Consider the following 22,793-nt stretch of genomic DNA (forward strand, 5'->3'; position numbering starts at 1 on the left):
CCGTTCCGAATTAAAAAAATAACACATGGAAAACGGATCAGAACGGACCGTTCCAAAATCAAATTAGCACATAAAAAGTGGAACCAGAACGGGCCGTTCTGCATCCGGAACGGGCCATTCTAGCCTATAAATAATTTTTTTTTTTCGATTTTCACTTATTAAATACCAAAACTCAGAAACTAACATCAACTAATTAAATTTATTGAATATTAACATTACAAATATATCTAAATAAATTTATTAAAATTCAATACAATAATAAAGATCAATGGTGGTAGAAACTGATTATGTTGGACTTTGGTCGATCCTTGAAAGTTCGCTTGAGTTCTGGATTTGGCCACAAAGTTGGATCAATGTAAGTAGGCCAATAATCTTCATGTCAGAGCTCTCCAAACTGTCCCTTGTATACCTTTCTGGAACTTGTCGCAATTGTAATATTCTCAAATTTTTACTCTTCTTAAGATAGTAATCTAAATTTTTAGTCATTATATATATATATATATATATATAATAGAGAATAAGTAAAATATTTTATATAATTACAATATATTAAATATTTATTACAAAATTTTCAGTAAAATAAAATAGAATTATATAATATTTATTCACAATTTTATTATTATTATTTATTTTTTTTAAGACTCTTAAATTTAGTTAATATATTTTAGATGAATAGGTAAATACTAGTAGGTTATTTTTATTTATATTTAGTAAACTATATATATATATATATATATATATATATATATATATATATGTATGATATCCAATTATATTATAAATATTTATAATATCTTATTATAATTAGATAACAAAACAACTTATTATAAGGTAATAGACATATAAAATGGAATGATTCAATGGTTTGTACAGTTATGCATAGAGACTTTAGTAATTAAATAAGTTTTTTATTCAAAATATATATAAATATACACGTGTAGTATATATGTGCAGCCCTATCTATATATATATATATATATATATATATATATATATATATATATATATATATATATATATATATGCAATAATAATAATGTACAACACTATCTATATATATATATATGCAATAATAATAATTTGCAGCGCTATTTATATATATATATGCAATAATAATAATTTATACGGAAAAGACAGTTACGTGGGCAGTTACGTATATTAGATTACGTGGGCAGTTAGGGCAGTTACGTGTATTAGCAATAAATGAATGAGACTACATGTCCCTGGTGCATTGCCTTAGAAATGAATTTACAGTGTCCCTAATTTACAGAGATAAGAATAGTAGTAGATAATAATCTATAGCTATATGAATAGCAGTAGATAATCAGGGATAAGAATCAAACAGAAGTTATCACAAATCAGAACCAAATGGAGATAAGGTGAACAATATGGGCGTGAGAAAACGTAAAAAAAGAGAGCGAAGGAGAAAAGTGAGAAAGAAAGAGAAAGATAAAAAGGAAAAAAAATAAATGACCTTAAGGTAAGGGGGAGGAGAACTTTATCTCTTTAAAATTTTATCTACTACTATGTTTATTTATTTATGTTATTTTCTATGTGTATTTATCTAGTGAGGTGTCCCTAACCTCATTTATTTGCTTAACCTATGAATATTTTTATCCATAATAATTATTAAAATGTTCATATTTTATATTGTTTAATTATTTCATAATGCTTTCATTGTCATTTACATGATTGGTGTTCTTTAATATATTTCATTTACATAAATGTTATTTATTTAAAGCTTAAATAATGATAAATACTCAAATTTATTTAGCGTGATTGTTTTTATGATTAACTATAATATAATTTTGTTAAAATATCTTTGACTCGTTTTGTTGTTATTTCTTCACGTATTTAAAGACAAATATTATTCTATGGTCATAGAAGATAAAATTTGAATTATTTGTAGTTGGAGGTTTGACCTTGGGGATTTAAATGAGTAAGGAGTTAAGATTAAAAATTCTTTTGTTGGTTGATATTATAATGCTCATTTATTCTGACTAGTCACTGCAAGTGTAATTCAAATTTTTATATGTATATTTTCTAGTGTTAACTATTGCTACACATGTTATGTGATTATAAATATTTCTTTGAAAATTATTTTCACTCCTTATTTTTCTTGTTTAAAATATTTAATTAAATATGAAAAATAGATGGATCTACCCATCGTACCAGGCCCTTTCACTTCCGTTATTATTGCAGTTTTTCAGGTACCAGTTGGGGTATGAACGCATCTGCAAATGCCGTTACATTTCAGGAAATAGGAATATCGACTTTTGTATTTTCACCAACCCAGCAAAATCCCGTTATCATAGATAGCCAAATAGTAGTCACTTTTTATCTACCTTCAACAAATCACATTAATCCAATAGTGAACTTATATCAACTCGACATGTAAACATTATATAATTAGTAAGTAGATTATAAGTATGTACATTATTGTAAATATATTTTTTTTGTTTTGTTTAATATATGATGCAAATATAAAGTACTAAATGTAAGCAAGTTTTAAAAAAAAAATTCTTTTGTTTTATGTATAATAATATTAATGATATAATGTACATAATTATTACATACGTATAATATTGGAATTAATATTCACATGACTAGGCGGTTACAACAATCATACCCACATTTCATTTAGTCTTACTGTAAATCTTACAGTGGGTTAAACTTTTCTCGAATGTTGCGTTTCTTTCAACTTTGTGACCAAATCCAGAACTCAATAGAACTTTCAAGGGTCAGCCAAAGTCTAGCAAGATTAGAACAAAGATGGACATTAGAGAACAACATAATCGTGTAAAAAATTGTTCCTATTGTGACAGCCCTGGTCACACTACGAAGACATATCCAAATATTGGTCATGAATTCAGTTTCCGCCACCATTGATCTTTATTGTTGTAATGAATTTTAATAAATTTATTTAGTTATATTTATAATGTTAATATTCAATAAATTTAATCACTTGATGGTATTCTCTGAGTTTGGGCATTTGATAAATGAAAATCAAACAAAAAAAATTTTATTTATAGGCCTGAACGGCCCGTTCTAGATGCAGAATGGCCCGTTCTAGTTTCAATTTTTATGTGCTAATTTTGATTTTGAAACGGCCCGTTCTGATCCGTTTTCCATGTGTTATTTTGTAATCCGGAATGGCCCGTTCTGATTTCAGAACGACCTGTTCTGAACGTGAACAGTAAATGGTGCTAGTTGGAGAAATAAATTTGCACAGTTACTATTTAGATTAAAAAAATTAAAATAGTATTGTTTGTGTAAAAAACTCGATAATAAAAGATTATGATAATAGAATAAATTACCATAATTGTAAAATCAAGATTCATGTGAAATTTAATGATTTAATATTAATTATTTAATCAAAATAGATATTATTATGGATATTTTGTCATTATAATTTAATAAAATATTATAATTTTACAAATTAAAAAAGATAGACTTTATGTAGAAACTGAATGATATGGTAATAACATGTGATAAGTGCCTGCATGCCAAAATCTTCTTTTACAATAAATAATAAATAATATATTAGAGCAACTCTAATGAGGGTTGCTTATAAGCAATTCCCTGTGTCACATCACTGTCACATCAACTTTGGTCCACTTTATGCAACTTTGCTAAAATTTAAGCAACCCATAAAGTGGGCTAGAGCTGATGTGGTAGTGATGTGGCACAGAAAGTTGCTTATAAGCAAACTCCATTGTAGATGCTCTTAGTATACGTTATCAATTAAAATGTGATAACAAAAATATCATGATAATATAATAAATTACCATAATTATCAAATCAATATTAATTTAAAATTTAACAATTAAATCAAAATATATATTTGTTATAAATTAACTTCTTGGTTATAATTAAATGAAAAATAATAATTTTTCTAAATTAAAAATAAATATTTTTTTATAGAATTTATATATATAAATTATAAATATGATGAATTGATGATGTTGCGTGACATCTACTTATATGTAACAAAATCTTCTTATGTAATGTATAATATAATAGATTTTTCTCTTCTTGATTTTATTTTCTTAACCGTTTTGTTGAATCTTCAACGTTTTCTTAGCTTTGAGCGCATCAGTTGAGGTACATCATTGTATAATTCTACCAAACATCTCGTGGAATTTTCTTCACAAGCAGTGGCTATTGAATTGTTAAAAAACAAAATTCTTCTTTTCTTACTTTTTAACAATTTGAAAATAATTTATCTGATCAGTAGATATTTAGAATAATATAGTAATTTTCATTTTATATATATATATATGGTTATCCTATATATACATATTTATATTATAATTTTTGAATATTCTTTTTTGTTATATATGAAACTAATTATTAACATTTGTTGTATTGAATCTTTAAAAAGATGTTTTTTTTTTCTTCTCTTTTGTGCAAAAATATATTTTTATTACTTGTGTTTGGATAGTTTGATAAAAATATAATTATAAGTATATAATTGTGAATATTTAATATAAAGGTACATTTAGCTATGGAGAAGCCTTGCAGGATTTGTCAATTGGAAAAGGACACTAACCATAATGCTAAATGTAAAGATGATTTGGGCCTTGCTCACAAACATTGTGCTGAGACTTGGTTTAGGAAGAAGTGTGACAAGTAAGTGCATTGTGATTTTTTTTCTTTCAAATAACCAAGTTCTAGAATGGAAATTCAGAGGAGAAACTCAATGCACTCCGCCTTATTATATATGGGTTTATATCTTCTAAAGTGACATCTCAACTCTTAATTAATTAAAAATGTGAGATAAAAGATTTGAATAATAAAATAAATAAGGTAATAGGTTTTAATTGTTGAGATTTTTATGGAAAAAATTCAAGTAAAAATCCCATGTAAAGAAATCTACTGCAGTTTTACACCATCACATAAAATACAAGATAACTAAAAGTCTCACATCAAATAAAAATCAAAATTAAAAATAATTTTTAAATAATTTTTCTCTTTAATTCACCAAGTTACTTTTTTAAAAATAAAATTATAATAATATAACAAGCGTTAAAACGAATAATACATCAATAGATAATGATCTTAATGATATAAAAGTCTTATAATTATTGAAACAAGAAAAAAGAATATATATCATAAGCAATTTTTCTAAGATATTATATATTTTTAGCTTAGAATATATGGTATGAAAAGCATCTCAGGAATGCAGTTTTCTAAGATATTATATATTTTCACCTTAGAATATTCGGTATGAAAAGCATCTCAGGAATTCTTTAGCTGATGATATGGTTAAACATTGGTTGGTTTGATTTGTGGCCTTAAAAATGACCATTAAACTCTTGTTTTGCATGTCTTTGCCTATATATGGTTCAAAAATTAATAATTAATTTCCCTTAAAAGAAGATTGTATAACATGGTGAAGAAAAAGTTGAAGAGGAGAAGAATAAAAACATGAAGAAAATGAGATGAAAAAAGAGAGCACATATATATATATATATATATATATATAATAAGGCTTTTGTGTTCAAAACTCTCATACAACTTACTGCTTCTTTTATTATTATTTTTTGTTGATATAAAAATCAGCACTTGTGAAATCTGTGGATCGAGTGCACGCAATGTGAAGAAGGATCACTTTTCTCTTTCGTGTGGTGCTTCTGGTTCATCTCCATCGTTCCCAATGATGAAATCATGTAACTTCTTCAAGATGACCAGACATGTACCAAAATCAACTTTTATGCTTCTTTTTTGTTTGTTTGCATGTGTGATGTTCATGAAACTATTACCAGCTAGCATGGTTGATCTTATTTTTTACAACCTAGAATATATAGTATCACGTACAATAGCTTATAATAAGTTACTTGTTTCCACACCTTATTCTTATATCTTGGTTATCTTCATGTATAAATTTGTGAATAAGACATGAAGGAAAAAATAAGTATTAATTATATCGGTATTTGTTGATTTATAATCATCAACCAAATCCAAGTTAAAATTTATAATTTTAAACATAACCATGTAATTACTAAATTAATTCTAATAGTTCAAAACGTATTAGAATATTAAGTAGATGACATAATAATTAATATTTAATAATAATAATTCAAGTTAAATTTTATTTGTAATTTTTATTTTTATCTTAAAAATGATAAAATTAAATAAAAATAAGAATTAAAAATATTATTTACTTTAAATATTATTAAATATTAATTATATGTCATTATTTAATGTTAGATAATGACCAACTTCTCAATTTTAATAATTAAAAGACGGATATGTAGAGGGGAGACAAAAATTACATATTTTTTTTAAAATTAAAGAACTAAAATTACATAATTAAAAATTCAAAATCAAAATTGTAAATATAATATTATAAGAGGATTACAATTTAACATAAATATAACTAAAACTTTTTAAATGATTTTAATGAGTACATTACATAAGAAAATAGGCGTAAAACCTTTAAAGAAATAAAACTATTTGTCAGTTTATATAAATATTGTTTTAACTTATGAGCACATTTTCAGCTAAAAGTCTTATATCCAAATTAATGCAAAAATTAATTGAAATATTTGAGTGATCCTAATGATTTCAGAATGCTCTTTAAGTTTGTACAAAATAAAATTAAAAAAAATTGCTCTTTAAGTAACCAATGTTTCTTCGGCTTCAACTAGTGTCACATTCGAGAATATTCGGTCAAATTTCACTTATAGTAAACAAATATATAATCTTCAAAATTAAATTATAAAAATATAAAATATGATATTACAATTTTTTTTAGGTTCAACGATCAATTGATGTATTAAATTATTCTTTTTTTATTTGGGTTCAACTTTTATCTTAAACATGAAATTACAATTGAAGTTATTATTTTACTCTTAAATTGAATCAATCCTGTGGGAGAGATTTATATCTTTTATTTATAAAAGAAATGTACATATTGTATTGGATGTGTTGTGTGAATAAAAAACTTATTTAATTTGATTATTTTAATTTTTGGTATCGCAGTTGTTAATTGCAAATTAAAATTTGTTTTTAGAGCCGGTCAACAATAGCATACTTGTTACAAAACATTAAATAAGAATATAATTGCATATTTATTAGACAACTTTTTTTTTATAGTATATAATATGAGTTAATCATCTATATATTATCAGTATAAAGTTAATAGTATTTTTTTTATCTATTTATTTAATTAAATTAAAATAAAAAATACTATTAATAACTCTAATTGACTGTCGTATATTAGTGATTATCTCATATAGTATATAATTGGCCTCTAGTCACATGTTATATTTTTTGATAGACCCGTCCCTTGTTATATAACTTAAGTGTACATATAAATAAGTGCATGGCCCTCACTTTAAGGCCTTGACAATTAGGAGGAAATTAAGATAGTACATAAATTGATGACTGGTAGTTGAACTCGTGATAAAGCCAATAGAGGAATGGAAGTTGCATTTGGAACAACAATTTATAAATGTGACAGATAAAAAAAAAATAATGTGAAAAAACAGAAAGTTAAAAATTTACACCGTCAAATGATAAAAAAGTTGTGATATATATACATTATGGGTAGTATATATAGAATTTTATATAAATTTTGTAGACATCTATAATTTTTATAGATAAGAAAATTAAAATATAAATAATTTTGATCAAATTTATTAATATTTTTGAAAATTCGACCAATCTGGTGATAAACTAGAAAACTAGCCGATCAAATGACTTATTCGAATAAACACAAAATTAACTCGAAGAAAAATTCATCAAAATTTATATTATAGTATTTAAATTATGATATCTATGTTCCTTTAATAATATTTATATATTATTTTAATAATTATTATTTATTTATTATAAGAGACGACTTAATGATTAGAGTTAGAATAAAATTTATATAATTTTGAATTTAAACTTTAGTACTATTATGATGATAAAATATAAGAGTTTAATGACCGTTTATTTGTTTAATCAAGACTAAACTATTTCCTATACTTATCATAAGGAGATATTCTATTTTTTGTTTGCACAATTTTTAAATAACAAAAAATATTATTAAAAATTAATTAAATTTAATATTTGAATTCAAAATTTTGAAATTCAAAGACTATATATAATACTAATTGATTTAATAAATATTAATTATTTTTGAATATTTTTAAATAAATATAGCAACATAATGGAAGTCGAAAAATGTAAAAATACATGGAATGAATAATATAGTGAACGTGTGGTGGTTTGACATTGAAAAGCGGTGACAACATCCTCAAAAATCCAAAGACAGGTAGATAACATTATGGATGTAAATATAGAGTGAGAGAGGAACAAATAAAGGCCAAGTTTTGTAGATTCACTTAGTTTTTTATCTACCCAAAATCTCCCACTTTGCATGTTCTGTCCTTTTAGTCACGTTCAATTTCGTGGCTATGTCTGTTGAATCCTCATCCACCTCCGTGGCCGTCACAGATGGACAATCCAAGAATTTCAGGAAGCCCAAATGTATCTTCTTTTTTCTTCATTCCATTTTTCTAATTTATTAACTAATTACTTTTGCTGCTTCCACTAGGAGAATTTCATTCACATGTTTCAAAATTGAAATGTATGTCCATAATTCCTTGTACGTGTAGTTTTAAAAATGTGAGTTTCAGGGTTTTGATTATTGACATTGAAGCTTTAATTTAACAGATTTAGGGGGGTGCTTGTTATTTGTTGAGATGTTTGGATTTGCAAAACTTTGGTTCATTTAGGTTTTTGAAAAATGTTTGAATCCCATTTCGCACATGATGCTGTTTAGCAGGGTAGATAGAGATTGATTGTGTTGTCATATAAACAACATGTGTATCCCTGTATCCATTGAATTCTATTGATTTCTCTTTCTTGAATGATTACAGGATATATAACTACCATATATATTGCATTACGAGAAGATTAATCATTATTTATTTTCATTGTCTTGTGATGTCTTTGTTAGACAAAATGCCATGGCGTGTGGAGTTTGAGTGTAACCTTTTTTTTATTGTGTTAATCTCTCTTATAATTTCTGTTCTTTTTTCTCAATTGTTAAATCTGAGGGACTCTAGTTGTTGTAATAATTGATGTTGATAGTTCTCTTATTGTCCCCCCTCCCCCCCCCCCCCCCCCCCCCTCTCTCTCTCTTTCTCTACATTTTGGGGTCTCTGTATCTTCTATTGCATTTAATCTAGCTATGTAACTCGTGAATTTTTTATCTGTGGTAGATTCTAGATTCTCACAGCAAGAACTTGATGCCTGGCAACCAATTCTAACACCTAGTTGGGTATGGCTTCTAAGTTCTAACATTAACTTCTTAGTTTTACAACAGAATCATAATATGCAACAACAGTGTTTGTCTGCTAGATTCTTCTTATCATTGATTTTATCTTTGTTTTCCAGGCCATTTCAATATTTACTGTTATAGGACTCATCTTCATTCCTGTTGGTCTTGCTTCATTGTTTGCATCAGAGAGTGTAAGAATTTGTCTCCATACATATTACACAGTATCAAAGGGATTTGGGTACTCAAATTGATTGTGTACTGAACAAGATCTTCCGATGCAGGTGGTGGAAGTGCCATTTCGATATGATGATGAATGCCTTCCACCTGATTACAAAGATGATGCACTGGAATATATTCAAAACGACAACATAAACAAAACTTGCACCAGGAACTTGACTGTTAGTACAACTGCTTATCACTGATACAAGTGAAAGTTCAATTCTACATTGCTTTGGAGGAACTTATTTCTCCTTGTTGACATCATCATTTAGGCTGCAACTTTTATAAAATAATTTGCTGCAAATTTTGCAGATTAAGAATAAAATGAAGGCCCCTATTTATGTCTATTATCAGCTTGGTAACTTTTACCAAAACCATCGCCGGTATGTGCAATTAACTAGCAAAATCTTGCTCCCATTATATTTTGTATCAATGCATCTGATTTGGCATTTCATTCCATTTTTTGTGGTAGAAAGGCCTCTCCATTAGGCTCAAGTTTTGTCATCAGTCGTGTTCTTCTTGAATTTGGACCAAGCCTAACTGAACCCTGAAAGGCTAAGACTATATTTTGTCTTTTGGTTTTGTGCCATGTCCCCTCCTGCATATCAGGATTACACATCTATCTAGACAACTTGATTTTCATGGACTTTAATTTGTGTTTTGTTTGCTCTCATGTTGTACAAAATTCACTCAATTAAACTACTAGGGTCGATCTAGTGGTAGGAAGAAATTAAGATAAAAATGTACAAAGTCTTAGATTCGAACTTTGGGGTAGTAATTGTAATTCTGATGAATCAGAAAACTTCACTCGATCATAGAAAAAAAAATAATTTCATACTGAATGTTGAATGATCTTTCCAACATGGATTTTGGATGATATCTGCAGATACGTTAAAAGTAGAGATGATAAACAACTGAGGAATAAAGCATCAGAGAATGATGTAGGCTCATGCAGTCCTGAAGACTATACATCAACTGAATTGGGCCATAAACCAATTGTCCCTTGTGGCATTATTGCATGGAGCCTTTTTAATGACACATACAGAATTTCAAGCAATAACAAAGATTTGGTGATCAACAAAAAGAACATAGCATGGAAGAGTGACCAATTGGCGAAATTTGGGTCCGATGTTTATCCTAAGAATTTTCAGATTGGAGGTTTGATTGGGGGAGCTAGACTTAATGAGAGCATACCTGTAAGTAAATATATCTCCATTGCCGTATATTAATTTGTATTTATGTTCACTTCTTGAGAGAAAATTCCTCTTCACTTTTCTGATATCTTGAGAAATGAATCTTTGTCATCATGTGGCATGCACAGTTGAGTGAACAAGAGGATCTCATTGTTTGGATGAGGACAGCAGCACTTCCTACATTCAGAAAACTATATGGAAAGATTGAGACTGACATTGAAGTTAATGAAGAAGTAATGCTTGTAATAGAGAACAATTATAATACATACGAGTTTGGAGGAAGAAAGAGCCTGGTTCTTTCAACCACAACTTGGGTTGGTGGAAGAAATCACTTCTTGGGGATGGCATATATTCTCATTGGTGGGGTTTCCTTGTTGTTGGCAGTAGGTTTCCTACTTCTATATGTGATGCAGCCAAGGTGAGGAAGTACTACATATTCTTCTCTTCTACACTTCATGGTTCTATTAATTTCATTGGTAAAAACATTAACAAATTGGCCACGATTTCTTCTTGAATTAAATATGTTTTTAATCTTTGAACTTTTGCTGATTTTCACTTTTAGTTTCTGATCAATTTTTTTTATTAGTTCTAGTCCTTAAACTTTTGTTGATTTTCACTTTTAGTCTTTGAACTTCCCTATTAACTTTCTTGATCTTTGGCATCAAGATTTTTGTTTCAAAGGAAAATTTTGGGGACTAAAACAAAACCAAAAATTGTTCAAAGATTAAAAGTGAAAATTGTCAAAAAAATTCAGTGACTAAAAACATATTTAATCATTTTTTTGGCAAGATTGGTTTTTTCTGTTGTTGCTTACATGGTTTAAATTATTTTGAACATTTATCTTGGACTGTTTAAGAATGTTTGACATCTGTGCCAAATAGATAATGACATTGACATATTGCGGTATATGCAGACCCCTTGGTGATCCATCATACTTGTCTTGGAACAGAAATCCTGGAAGTCTAAGATGATTGGATTTCATCTTTTGACTTGTTTAACAATACATTATTTCTCATGTCTCAAGAAAGGAATCTGTCACGAGGCTTGTACTTGGGACTAAGGTGATGAACTTTTGTTCTTGATGTATCATACAACTTTCCCCACTATTAATATATGGGTAGATATAAACTTATCTTTTTGAGGATTGCTTAGACCTTATTTGTTCTTTGCTTCTGAAACTTGTTTATTTCCTAAGTACATTTGAAAGTATTTGTTTACAATTCTTTTATGATTTTGAAAGGTTTATCGGATGAGCAATTGAACGGAGCACTTGAAGAAAACAGAAAAAGAAGATGAGAAATATTTTCTCAATTGTTTCTATTTTATATTTAAAATAATTTTCAAATTTTAATAAATTTTGGATGAGAAAATGATCGCTGAGTTGTGTAGAATTGTTTCATAAAGTAGTTTTTTTTATTAAAAAAAAAAAAAAAAAGTGAGACAAGAGTCAAACATGCTCTTAATGTTTTAGATTTAATTTGGACCGGAATATAACATCAATATATGTATCACGCGAGTTTTATATAATCGGTTAATCACATTTAGAAATGCTATATACAACATAGGTTGTGTATGATATCCGATTTTAATGTAGATAATGTAAAGAAAAATCTAAAGTTCTTTTTTTGAGTGATTTTTAAACTAGATTTAATTTTGTTTTAATCTCAATATTTAGTCCAAAAAGCGATAAAATTAAAATGTATACATAAATAATATTTTCTTATTATCAAAGAAGGTATTTGGATTGAAAAGTCACAAGGATAACTTATGCCACGTACATTCAAAAGGCAATCTCAAAGAATCAAACCCTAAAGAGATTAGTACATTTATGCACCAATAACATTTTTATATATAAAACAAATGACTTATATACAAAAATTAGCTAAAACTAAATTACAAACATTTCTACGTACCAAATGTAACGGTATGTTTGGTTCACGAAAAAAAAAGTAGAAGGTTCGCGAGAAAAAGTAGAAGGAAAGAAAATAAAAAGAAAACTTAATTATTGGGTATGAGAAAGAGTGAAAGAAAAGAAAAAAATATAAGTTTTTTTTTATTGTTTAATTGAATAGAAAATAAGTCGAAAAAAATATGTATATTTATTCGATACACATATGTGATATTATAAAATAATCTGTGATATTATGAAATAATTTGTTTGCGGATAAAAAAAAAAAGGTGATATTATGAAAGATAAGGTTCAGTGTTTGTCTTCTCCTTTCTTTTCAAATTAGAGAGGAAGTCTAATGTGAGCTCCACAAAAAAATAAGTGTTTTTTCTTCTTAAACTAGACAACCAAATAAGGGAAAGGTGGAACCAAATAAGGGAAAGGTGGTTCTTTCTCTTCTTTCTTTTTCTTTTTCTTTTCCCTTTTTTTCATTTATACCAAATAAGGAAAAAAGAAAGTGGGAATTAAGATTGTTTAGTAAGAAAGAAGTAAAAGAGAAGTGAAAAAAAAGTTAGAAAGATTATTTAATAATTAATATAAAAGTAATAAATAAAAATTTTTATTATTATTAATAATATTTTGTTTTATTTTACTATTATTATTATTTCTTAATATTATATTATATTAAAGAAAAACATAATCAAGTATGTTTCTTTGCAAATCTGCGCAATCAAGTGTAGAAGCTTTTTGGATGGACCCCATAATTTTATTTGTTTTTGGCATTTCAACTTATCTTTCAAACTCTCAAATAATGAATTTACAGTAAGGTCTATACATATTTTTTTTTTACTCTTTTTCCGTTTTTCATTGCTGCTAAAATAGAGGTGGTAAAATGGTTGTGATCCACATGTCGATCCGTTGGCCAAACAAAAATTGACAGATGAAGTCCATCATTCTAATTCGTGGTCGACTAAATAGTGGGTTGATCTATCACAATCCACCTGTGAGATTTTTACTCAAATAATATTATTTTAAAAAATATTTACCCAAATAGTAATTATGTAAATTTATTTCCTAGATTAGCATTATTTTCTATTCACGTTCCAGAATGGGTTGTTCTGATTCTAGAATAGGCCGTTCCAGATTAAAAAATAACACATGACGGATGGATCAGAATGGGCCGTTCCAGATTCAAAAAATGTACATAAAAAGTGGAACCAGAACGGGCTGTTCTGAATCCGGAACGGGCCATTCTGGCCTACAGATTCAGGTTTCTTTTTCGATTTTCACTTATCAAATACCAAAACTCAAATACTACTATCAAGTGATTAAATTTATTGAATATTAACATTGTAAATATAACTAAATAAATTTATTAAAATTCAATACAACAATAAAGATCAATGGTGGTAGAAACTGATTATGTTGTTCTTTAATGTCCATATCTGTTTTAATCTTGCTGGACTTTGGTCACCCTTGAAAGTTCTCTTGAATTCTGGATTTGACTACAAAGTTGGACCAGTGTAAGTAGGCCAATAATCTTCATGTCGGAACTCTCCAAATTGTCATTCGTATACTTTTGCAACTTGTTGTAAGGTATATATGAGAGATATGTAAGTTCGATAGTCGTGATGTGCATGTAAGCATGAAGCGAGTACATGCGAGCAAGGGATATGAACTTTTTGGAACTTGCCGCAATCACACCACATTACATTTAGCCTTACCGTAAATCTCCCAGCGAGTCATGTGAGCAATGGATATGTGTAACATCCCAAAAATTTTATTTTTATGTATTGGGATTATTAGAAGGTTTATCATATTTTTACGTATTTTACTATTCATATATACGTATTTTACTATTTATGTATACGTATTTTACTATTCATGTATACGTATTTCTAAATAGTATTTTTTTTCAATTATTAGAATTTGAATAGGAAATGGCTGCGGTGGAATGCAGAGGCTGCGGAATTCAATTGAATTCCAATTCTATTTATTTGAATATTTTAATAAAAAGTAACTTTTAATATATAATAATGAAATAATATTATTTTAATCTATGCATAGTAACTTCATAAATTCTATAAATAGGAGTTTAAGGTTTTTGGAAATTCATAATTTTAGAGAGAAGAAATTCTAGAGAAATAAAAAGAGAGAATAAGAGAGGAGGTTCTGCTCTAATTTCGGTCCCGATTTAAGAAAAAGAGGAGGAGGTTCTGCCCAAGTTCCTATTCATCCAGGTACGGGGGAAAAGGGGATTATTTATATGTAGAGTACATGAGGGAATTGGGTAGAGGAATAATTTCTTAAAATCACGTTTAATTTATCTGAATGGAAGGCCGAGCCTCCTATTAATTTATAATTTGGAATTTATCTGAATGGAAGGCTGAGCCTCCTATTATTTTGTAATTTAAATGTTCTTGATAAAAGACTAAAATTTACATCTTTGTTATATTTTTATGATTTGGAAAATATAAATGGATTCCTAACTAGGAGGCACTGCCACCTTTACTGGAGTTAATTTATATTTTCTTTATTATTATCTATATATATATGTATTCCTAGTTTTTCACTATATTGTAAGGGTAGTACTTATAAGACTTAATCTGGTATGTATGAGTTTGAATTATCACATTAATTCCATGTTCTATGTATGATTGAGGTTGGATTGAAGGGAAAAGGTTTTGGTTAGGGTTTTCATGATTTCTTCATGATTTCCATGGATTAATGGTTAAAACTTAAATTTATTGCTTAAAATGATGTTTTTTGATATTGTTTATGTTTTTTTTTAATGGTTCAAATTCGTGTAATTTGGATTGGATTCATGATTGGAAGGAATTTTCAAGGTTTTCATGGGTTGCTGGTTGCAGAATGCGCTGGGCGCGCTGAGTGCAAGTCTGGGCGCTTAGCGTGAATATTTTGATTTTGAGGTCTTAATGAAAGTTGTAGCCTTGGATTTTAGCTTTCCAATGGCGTTGGAATCACCCAAAAAGGAGGTCTAGAACTCCAGATATGGATGTTTTAGTGAAGAGGGGTCAAGCTGTCAGCTTTATCTATAACTGTTGCGGTTTTTATCATTTTTCACAAAGTAGATGATGGAATTAGGACTTGATGTCTTCATGAGAGTTGTAGGAAATTTTCTTATCTTTCATATGAAATAAGGATGAGCATGGTAGGAGTAGTATAACCCCTGATACGCTGTTTATAGTTTATACTAATCATTCTATTGATTATTATATTAGTTATTGTTATGTTATTTGATGGATGATATTGATGTGAAATTGAATTATGAGTTGAGATATTGTATGATTATGATTGTGATGTCTCACATTGATGACTAGGATGGCACGACCCCTGGGTAAGTGGTGCTATAGGGAAGGCGTGACCCTAGTATGATGTGGGATGAGTAGGACAGTTAACACCACCACTTATGTTGCTTATGGTAGCCCTGACATAGGATTAATTGCAAGAGATTGTATTGATTGTAATGTGATTGTGTTTCCTCACACCAAAATGGCGAGGGACGGCACGGCCCCTGGGTAAGTGATGCTACAGGGAGGGCGTGACCCCTGGTCTGGTGTGGGTTGAGTGAGGCAATTAACCTGTATCACTTGTGTCAGATGTGGCGAGGCCTTGGCATAGTGTTAATTGTTGGATTGACATGAATGTTGTATGTGAATATGATGAGTAATTGATATATATATATATACACTATATAATGAGTTATGATGAAATTATACTGTGATATGATTGAATGTATTTTGCATATAGATAATTTTTCTTTTCTCACCGTATAAATTGTTGATAATTTAGGTGGAGAGGATCCAACTGCAAGTGGTATATAGAATGCCATCCGTTAATTTGGGAAATGCTCTGATAGTGTGACATCGGGGCAAGAGGATCTCTAGGATAGAATATTTGGTATTGTAATAAATGTTATTTTCTTTGAAAAATGTGTAAACTCTTGAATTTTATCTTTCAAGTTTTATTTTTCAGTCAGAACAGTTATGAAGTATTATGTGAACCCTTTTACCAACTTAAAAAGTTTATTTTCCTTAATTTTTTTTATTATATTTCGATATATGTATTGGGGTAGTAAGGGTGTCACAATATGAACTTTCTGAAACTTGCTACAATTATACCACATTTCATTTAGCCTTATTGTAAATTTCTCAGCGGGTCAAACTTCTCTCGGATGTTGCGTTTCTTCCAACTTTGTGGCCAAATCTAGAACGCAAAAGAACTTTTAAGGGTCAGCTAAAGTCCAACAAGATTACAACAGAGATGGACATTAGAGAACAACATAATCGTGTAAAAAATTGTTCCTATTGTCACACTCCTGGTCACGCCTTACTGTAAATCTCCTAGTGGGTCATGCGAACAAGGAATATGAACTTTCTGAAACTTGCTGCAATCATACCACATTTCATTTAGCCTTATTGTAAATTTCTCAGTAAGTCAAACTTCTCTCAGATGTTGTGTTTCTTCCAACTTTGTGGCCAAATCTAGAATGCAAAAGAACTCTCAAGGGTCGGCCAAAGTCCAGCAGGATTAGAACAGAGATGGACATTAGAAAATAACATAATCGTGTAAAAAATTGTTCATATTGTCACACTCCTGGTCACGCCACCATTGATCTTTATTGTTGTAATGAATTTTAATAAATTTATTTAGTTGTATTTATAAAGTTAATATTCAATAAATTTAATCACTTGATGGTAGTCTCTGAGTTTTGGTATTTGATAAGTGAAAATCAAAAAAATAAATAAATAAATAAAAGCCTGAATCTGTAGGCTAGAACGGCCCGTTCCGAATTCAGAACGACCCGTTCTTGTTCCACTTTTTATGTGCATTTTTTGAATCCGGAACGGCCCGTTCTGATCCACTCGTCATGTGTTATTTTTTTAATCTGGAACAGCCCATTCTGGAATCAGAACAGCTCGTTCTGGAACGTGAACAGTAAAAAATGCTAGTTGAAAAAATAAATTTGCACGGTTGCTATTTGGGTAAATATTTTTTAAAATAGTATTATTTGAGTAAAAAACTCTCTACCTGTCTACATTTGAGATTTTTGTAAAAAAAAATAGTAATTTATAAATTTGTAATTTAATTTTGATTTTATTATAAATTTATAATTTATTTTTGTTGAACATATATTATGTACAATATATATGCATTTTTAATTTTACGTGATTATATTTATTTATTTATAGTAATTTTTTTATTTAAATATAAGATTTATTTTTTTTGCAATTTTCTTTTAATGGTATGCAAGTTAGTTTGTTGGTCTGTCAACCTGTTCTTAGACAGGATGGACCAACATTTCTGTTTTACAATGACCGGCCTAACCCAGTCTAATTTTTGCGAGTTGGAGAAAAACGGATATGACTAATTCATTTTATCACCCCCTATGCCAAACCCATGCTCAAAGAGAAAAGAAATATAAATATTAAAATAAGTAAAATTTGTGCTTAATATATAAAATTAGCTTCGTAAAATACCTTTCTTTTTAAAACCCCTAGCTTGTAAGATTGTAACATAAAGTGTGGAATTAATTTATGTGTTTATTTTAGCTTAATTAACAGTGTTTGTACGTAATTGTGTTAAATAATTTGAGAAATAATCTGGTCATCTTTAATAATTCTATGTTTTTCTTTATTTTTTATTTATTTATAAACATGGTATGTAAAATTTTATACAATCTTTCAAAATTAATAATAAAAGATTAATATGCATTTATAAAATATGACTCTTGACCACACATAATTTTATCTGATTTTTTTTTACAGACTAATTTTTTTTAATATTGTCTCAAATAGAGAATAATGTAATAATTTAAGAAAGAAAAACATTTTCTACTTATATAAGCCGATCTGCCAGAAAAGATCACTCATCACTGTTTGATGTATTTCTTATAATAAAATAATGACAAAGTGTATGAACAAGAAACGGTTTATTTATGTATAAAAAAAATGTTTATTCCATAGTACTGTTATTATCGAACAACGAGATGTGATGATTTGGTTTTCGAATACTATTACATTATTTAATACTTTATAATAATTTATAAGATGATTTTATTTACTAGGATTTCTATGAATAACTTATTTTTATCTAAATTTATTTTATTTAATAATTTATATTTATATAGTTTTTAATTATTGGATTTAAAACTTCTACTATAATCATAACAAGAACCATCTTTGAAGATAGAGAAATGAACATATTATGAATATTTTAGATACATGAAATTCTCTTTAAAAGATTATTTTAATATTCTATAATTTCATTCGGTTGTTAGAAAGTGTAACAAATTATTAGTCATGGACAAGCTAACTCCCTATAAAAAAAAAGGAAAAATATTACCCAAATGAAAAAATGATAAAGAAGCATTTGAAGTCATCCATTATTCAAAAGGGGTCGAGCAAGGAATAGTGTAGGACTCAATTTGTATTTGTATAAACTATAAAGTTTCTTTGAATTCTATGACTTGAATAAGGTCAACACATCAAATTGGTTTCACTCCATTCGATATGTGAGTGTATATATTGAATATTTCCAATTTTCAATATTAAATAAAATCTTATATCAATCTTTATTATTGAGATTATCATGAAATTTCACTTAATAAATATTAAAATTTAAAAGAGTGTTGTTATCAACAATTTGTTGATGTGTAGTATATGAGTTGTCCTAACTCTCACGACTCTTATGAGTCATGACTTTTTGTTATGGACAAGGACATTGATGGTGTTAGCAGTGTGTTTTTCTATCTTAATAGTAGTGAATTGAATACTATGAATGTTGTTTTTATCTAAAGTGGCATTATTGCAATGATTTAAAGATATTGGTTATTTGCTTCATTTAGTTTCCTTATGCTATTAATTGTTTCATCAAAATATTTTATTCATCATCCATAATAAATTTTATCATATTCAAATCCAGTCACGCAGACATTATATTTTTAAAATAAAATATATAATCAATAATTATATATTAAATATGAATAATTATTTTATGTAAGAGCTTTTTATGGACTTTTTTAAGGAAAAAAAATTTAATTTTTTATCTAATTTAAACTTTTATTTATGAATTAAAATATAATATTTTAAAATAAATAATGAATAATTAAAAATAATCTTGTATCATAAATTGTACATCAATCATATTTAATAATTTATATTATTTTTGGTAATGATTACATGATACTTTCACTTGTAATCTCTTGAGAAAAGCTTTTCTTTTTCTTGAGATTTTCTTTAGAACGCTGGAGACAAAATTATAACCTATAGCTTTGCGAAAATTACATAAAATCTTCATCCCTAATCCAATTTTAAATGGGTTATGTTTACTTAATATTGAAAGTCGTGCGTCTGTTCTACCAAGTAAAGGTTCACAACAGATTCCAAACCAAACTGAATTATAAATAATTCAGGCTTAAATGCACTTTTCCTCTCAATTATAAAAGTTATATGATTTTAATTTTAAAATTTTAATTAAGTAATTTTAATTTATAAGTATCTGTATAATTTTAATATTTCAATTTTTAATCAAGTAATTTTAATATCTAAATTGTATAATTTTAATCTTTTTAATATCATAATTAGATAAACTTTTATGTATTTAAGTTACATATATTAATGATTTTAATAATAATAATAATATATTATTTAATATATGAATGAAAATTATAATATGAATAATTTAAATAAATAAAAATTATATAATTATAATAATTGAGGAACTTAAATATGATATAATTGTGACACTTAAAATTGTTTAATTAATATTTGAAAAATCAAAATCATATAATTATAATATTTAAAAAATTAAAATTGCTCAATTAAAATTTTAAAAATCAAAATTACACAATAGAAGAATAAAAATTAATTATTCCTATAATTTATAAAGTTACTAAAACATTGGTTTTATTTTTAAATTTTAATATTTATTTTAATTATTAAAAAGTTACCATTACTCCACCACAGTCTTATTTGAGTTTATTTCAATGAGATAAGATATTTTTTTAATATGTTTTTCTTATATTAAAAAAATGAGAATGTTATTTAATTATTTTGAACAGCAAATTAATCACACATTTACATATTTTTAATATAATAAAAATAAAAATAAATGCTTTTTAAAATCTTTTATATAATTTACCTTTAAATACAAGATGACAAATCAAGTGCAAATTAGTGTTTTTACATATTCAAAAGAATTTAGTAAGCATACTCATAAATTTTATATTGTAATGATCCATGATGGTACTTACACTTAATAGATTAACTATTAGTAGTAAAAAAAATACAAGTTTCTACCTAGGCAATCATACACACAATTTTTAGATATACAGGTGATATTATATAAATACATGTACAAAAGATTTGCATCTACAACTAAAATACTATATGAATATATATGTATATATAATAATCCAAAAATTTTATTGTATAAACCTAAGTTATTGGTAAATCAACTTTACAAAATTATATAGAAGTAGTGTTAAGCAAAACTATATAGAAGTAGTGTTAAGTTACACCATCATCTAGCCAGATCCTTAACCACCAAATTTCTTCTACCTAACCCTATCATGCTCTGATATAAATATGATCATCATAGTCTAATCACAAGAAAACATATAAAGGGTAAACTAATACTCAAAACAGTAATCACATAATAACTATAAAAGTATAACAATTATATTACCAACACCAACATGTAAACCATACAATACAACAATAACATGACTTAGAACTAGCACCTCAACATGACATTCAACACCTTAAGAAGATAACAACTTATTCCTTCACATCATATTTCAACTTTCACCGCAATTATGTCATTCAACCACAATCCACATAGCATATGAACAACAACACAACAACACATCATGTGCATACTCCCCAACTACATGTTTCATTATGTATTCACTTACGGAGATCTCCTACAACAAAGGTAAGTAATTTAAAGAGTTTAAAGACTTGTTAGATCAATAGTGAATTTAGATACCAATCCATAATAAAATGATATATCAAAATTTGACAATATTAGTTTACATAATTAAGCCCCTTATGAAATTAGTCCACTGACTACCCTTAAAACATTATGCCCTTATAGTATTCATTTAGGGGACTAAGTCATCAACCTTGTACCTTACTCGATTAATCACTTTATATACGTATATCTAGACCTTACTCACATATGATCAACATTAGTCACTTATAGCTAGTATGCGTTGAATTGACTCATATACCACATCAATTAAGGTTCTAGAGGAGACTTAACTATTCACTTTTAAAGTTTACTATTCAAGAAGAGTTTTTCAACAATAGAACTCGTAGAGCATCACACTAATATCCTCATAATGGGATATCTAATTTTCTAAAATACCCTCTCCTTTAGTCCTAAGTTGATCAACACAACACACCCTAATGCATAAATGTCTTCAACATTTTCAACATCATCACCTCAACTTTCAACAGTTAATCAACATAACATGCCTAAATGCCTAAAGTATTTTTAGCATCAACATTTCAATAGTTTGATAGTTATTCATCTATATGCATTGTCCTAGATCAATGTATATAGAACCAACACCATTCAACAACATCCAACTTTTTAATCATCAATATATAACATATAATAAATTCAACTAACCCACATATATTCACCATTTTCTCAACCAAAAAACATATTTTTACAAAGCAATTGACGCCTTGCGCCCGAGCCTGATGTCACTAAATAAGAGACAATTCTCTCACCTCACGCTCGATGTCACTAATCATACGCTTGATGTAGTGAGACAAAGGACCCCTCATTTGAATCACACTTAGCATCATGATGATTTTCACATATAGTAGAATCATAAATTGGCTCAAACCTACAACTCAAACCAGTTACAACAACATGAAACTCATCATATAACATATGAACAACACAAATAACTTAGAATCAATACAAGAATCAACATGCATCTATTACAGTCCATAATCGCCAAGTTTTCTCTCCAAAAAGAAACCAAAACCAAAACCTAAGCAATGCAGCAATCTCATTACAATTCCAATCCAAAATAGCAATTACATGAGGGAATTCATCAACAAGAATGCACCACAACTCAAGCCAATCATCAAACACCAACTTCCCTTACCTTTAAATCGATTAGAAATAAGGTAGAAGGAAACAGACGACTACTCCAAGCTACTTTGCACCACAA

The 22,793-nt window shown here is 27.7% G+C and overlaps 1 protein-coding gene and 2 long non-coding RNA genes across 4 annotated transcripts; 2 read left to right on the forward strand and 1 right to left on the reverse strand.

The window, feature by feature from the left end:
- The first annotated feature begins 8,240 nt into the window (after nt 1-8,240).
- Nucleotides 8,241-12,166, forward strand: LOC109795147 (ALA-interacting subunit 3). 2 transcript variants are annotated; one of them, XR_002239531.3, is made up of 9 exons: nt 8,241-8,481; nt 9,219-9,277; nt 9,394-9,468; nt 9,559-9,675; nt 9,809-9,879; nt 10,383-10,692; nt 10,818-11,107; nt 11,603-11,750; nt 11,930-12,166. XR_002239531.3 is itself a non-coding variant. In XM_020354571.3 (8 exons), exons 1-8 carry the CDS (start codon nt 8,409-8,411, stop codon nt 11,658-11,660), a joined length of 1,053 nt encoding a protein of 350 aa, XP_020210160.1. In that variant the 5' UTR covers nt 8,241-8,408; the 3' UTR covers nt 11,661-11,840. The 2 variants fall into 2 exon arrangements, 1 of the variants encoding a protein (XP_020210160.1); XM_020354571.3 differs by lacking the exon at nt 11,930-12,166 and having other exon boundaries at nt 11,603-11,840.
- Nucleotides 9,102-10,818, reverse strand: LOC109795149 (uncharacterized). Its single transcript, XR_002239533.3, has 2 exons — nt 10,691-10,818; nt 9,102-10,376 (listed from the first exon to the last, which is right to left on the reverse strand). It is a non-coding gene; the product is annotated as an uncharacterized LOC109795149 (long non-coding RNA).
- Nucleotides 12,167-14,059: 1,893 nt separating the features above from the next.
- On the forward strand, nt 14,060-17,298 carry LOC145956694 (uncharacterized). Its single transcript, XR_014432931.1, has 2 exons — nt 14,060-14,817; nt 16,391-17,298. It is a non-coding gene; the product is annotated as an uncharacterized LOC145956694 (long non-coding RNA).
- The last annotated feature ends 5,495 nt before the right edge of the window (nt 17,299-22,793 follow it).

The sequence above is a fragment of the Cajanus cajan genome, chromosome 4, assembly GCF_000230855.2.
Source record: "Cajanus cajan strain Asha chromosome 4, NIPB_CcT2T_4, whole genome shotgun sequence".
Taxonomy (NCBI): domain Eukaryota; kingdom Viridiplantae; phylum Streptophyta; class Magnoliopsida; order Fabales; family Fabaceae; genus Cajanus; species Cajanus cajan.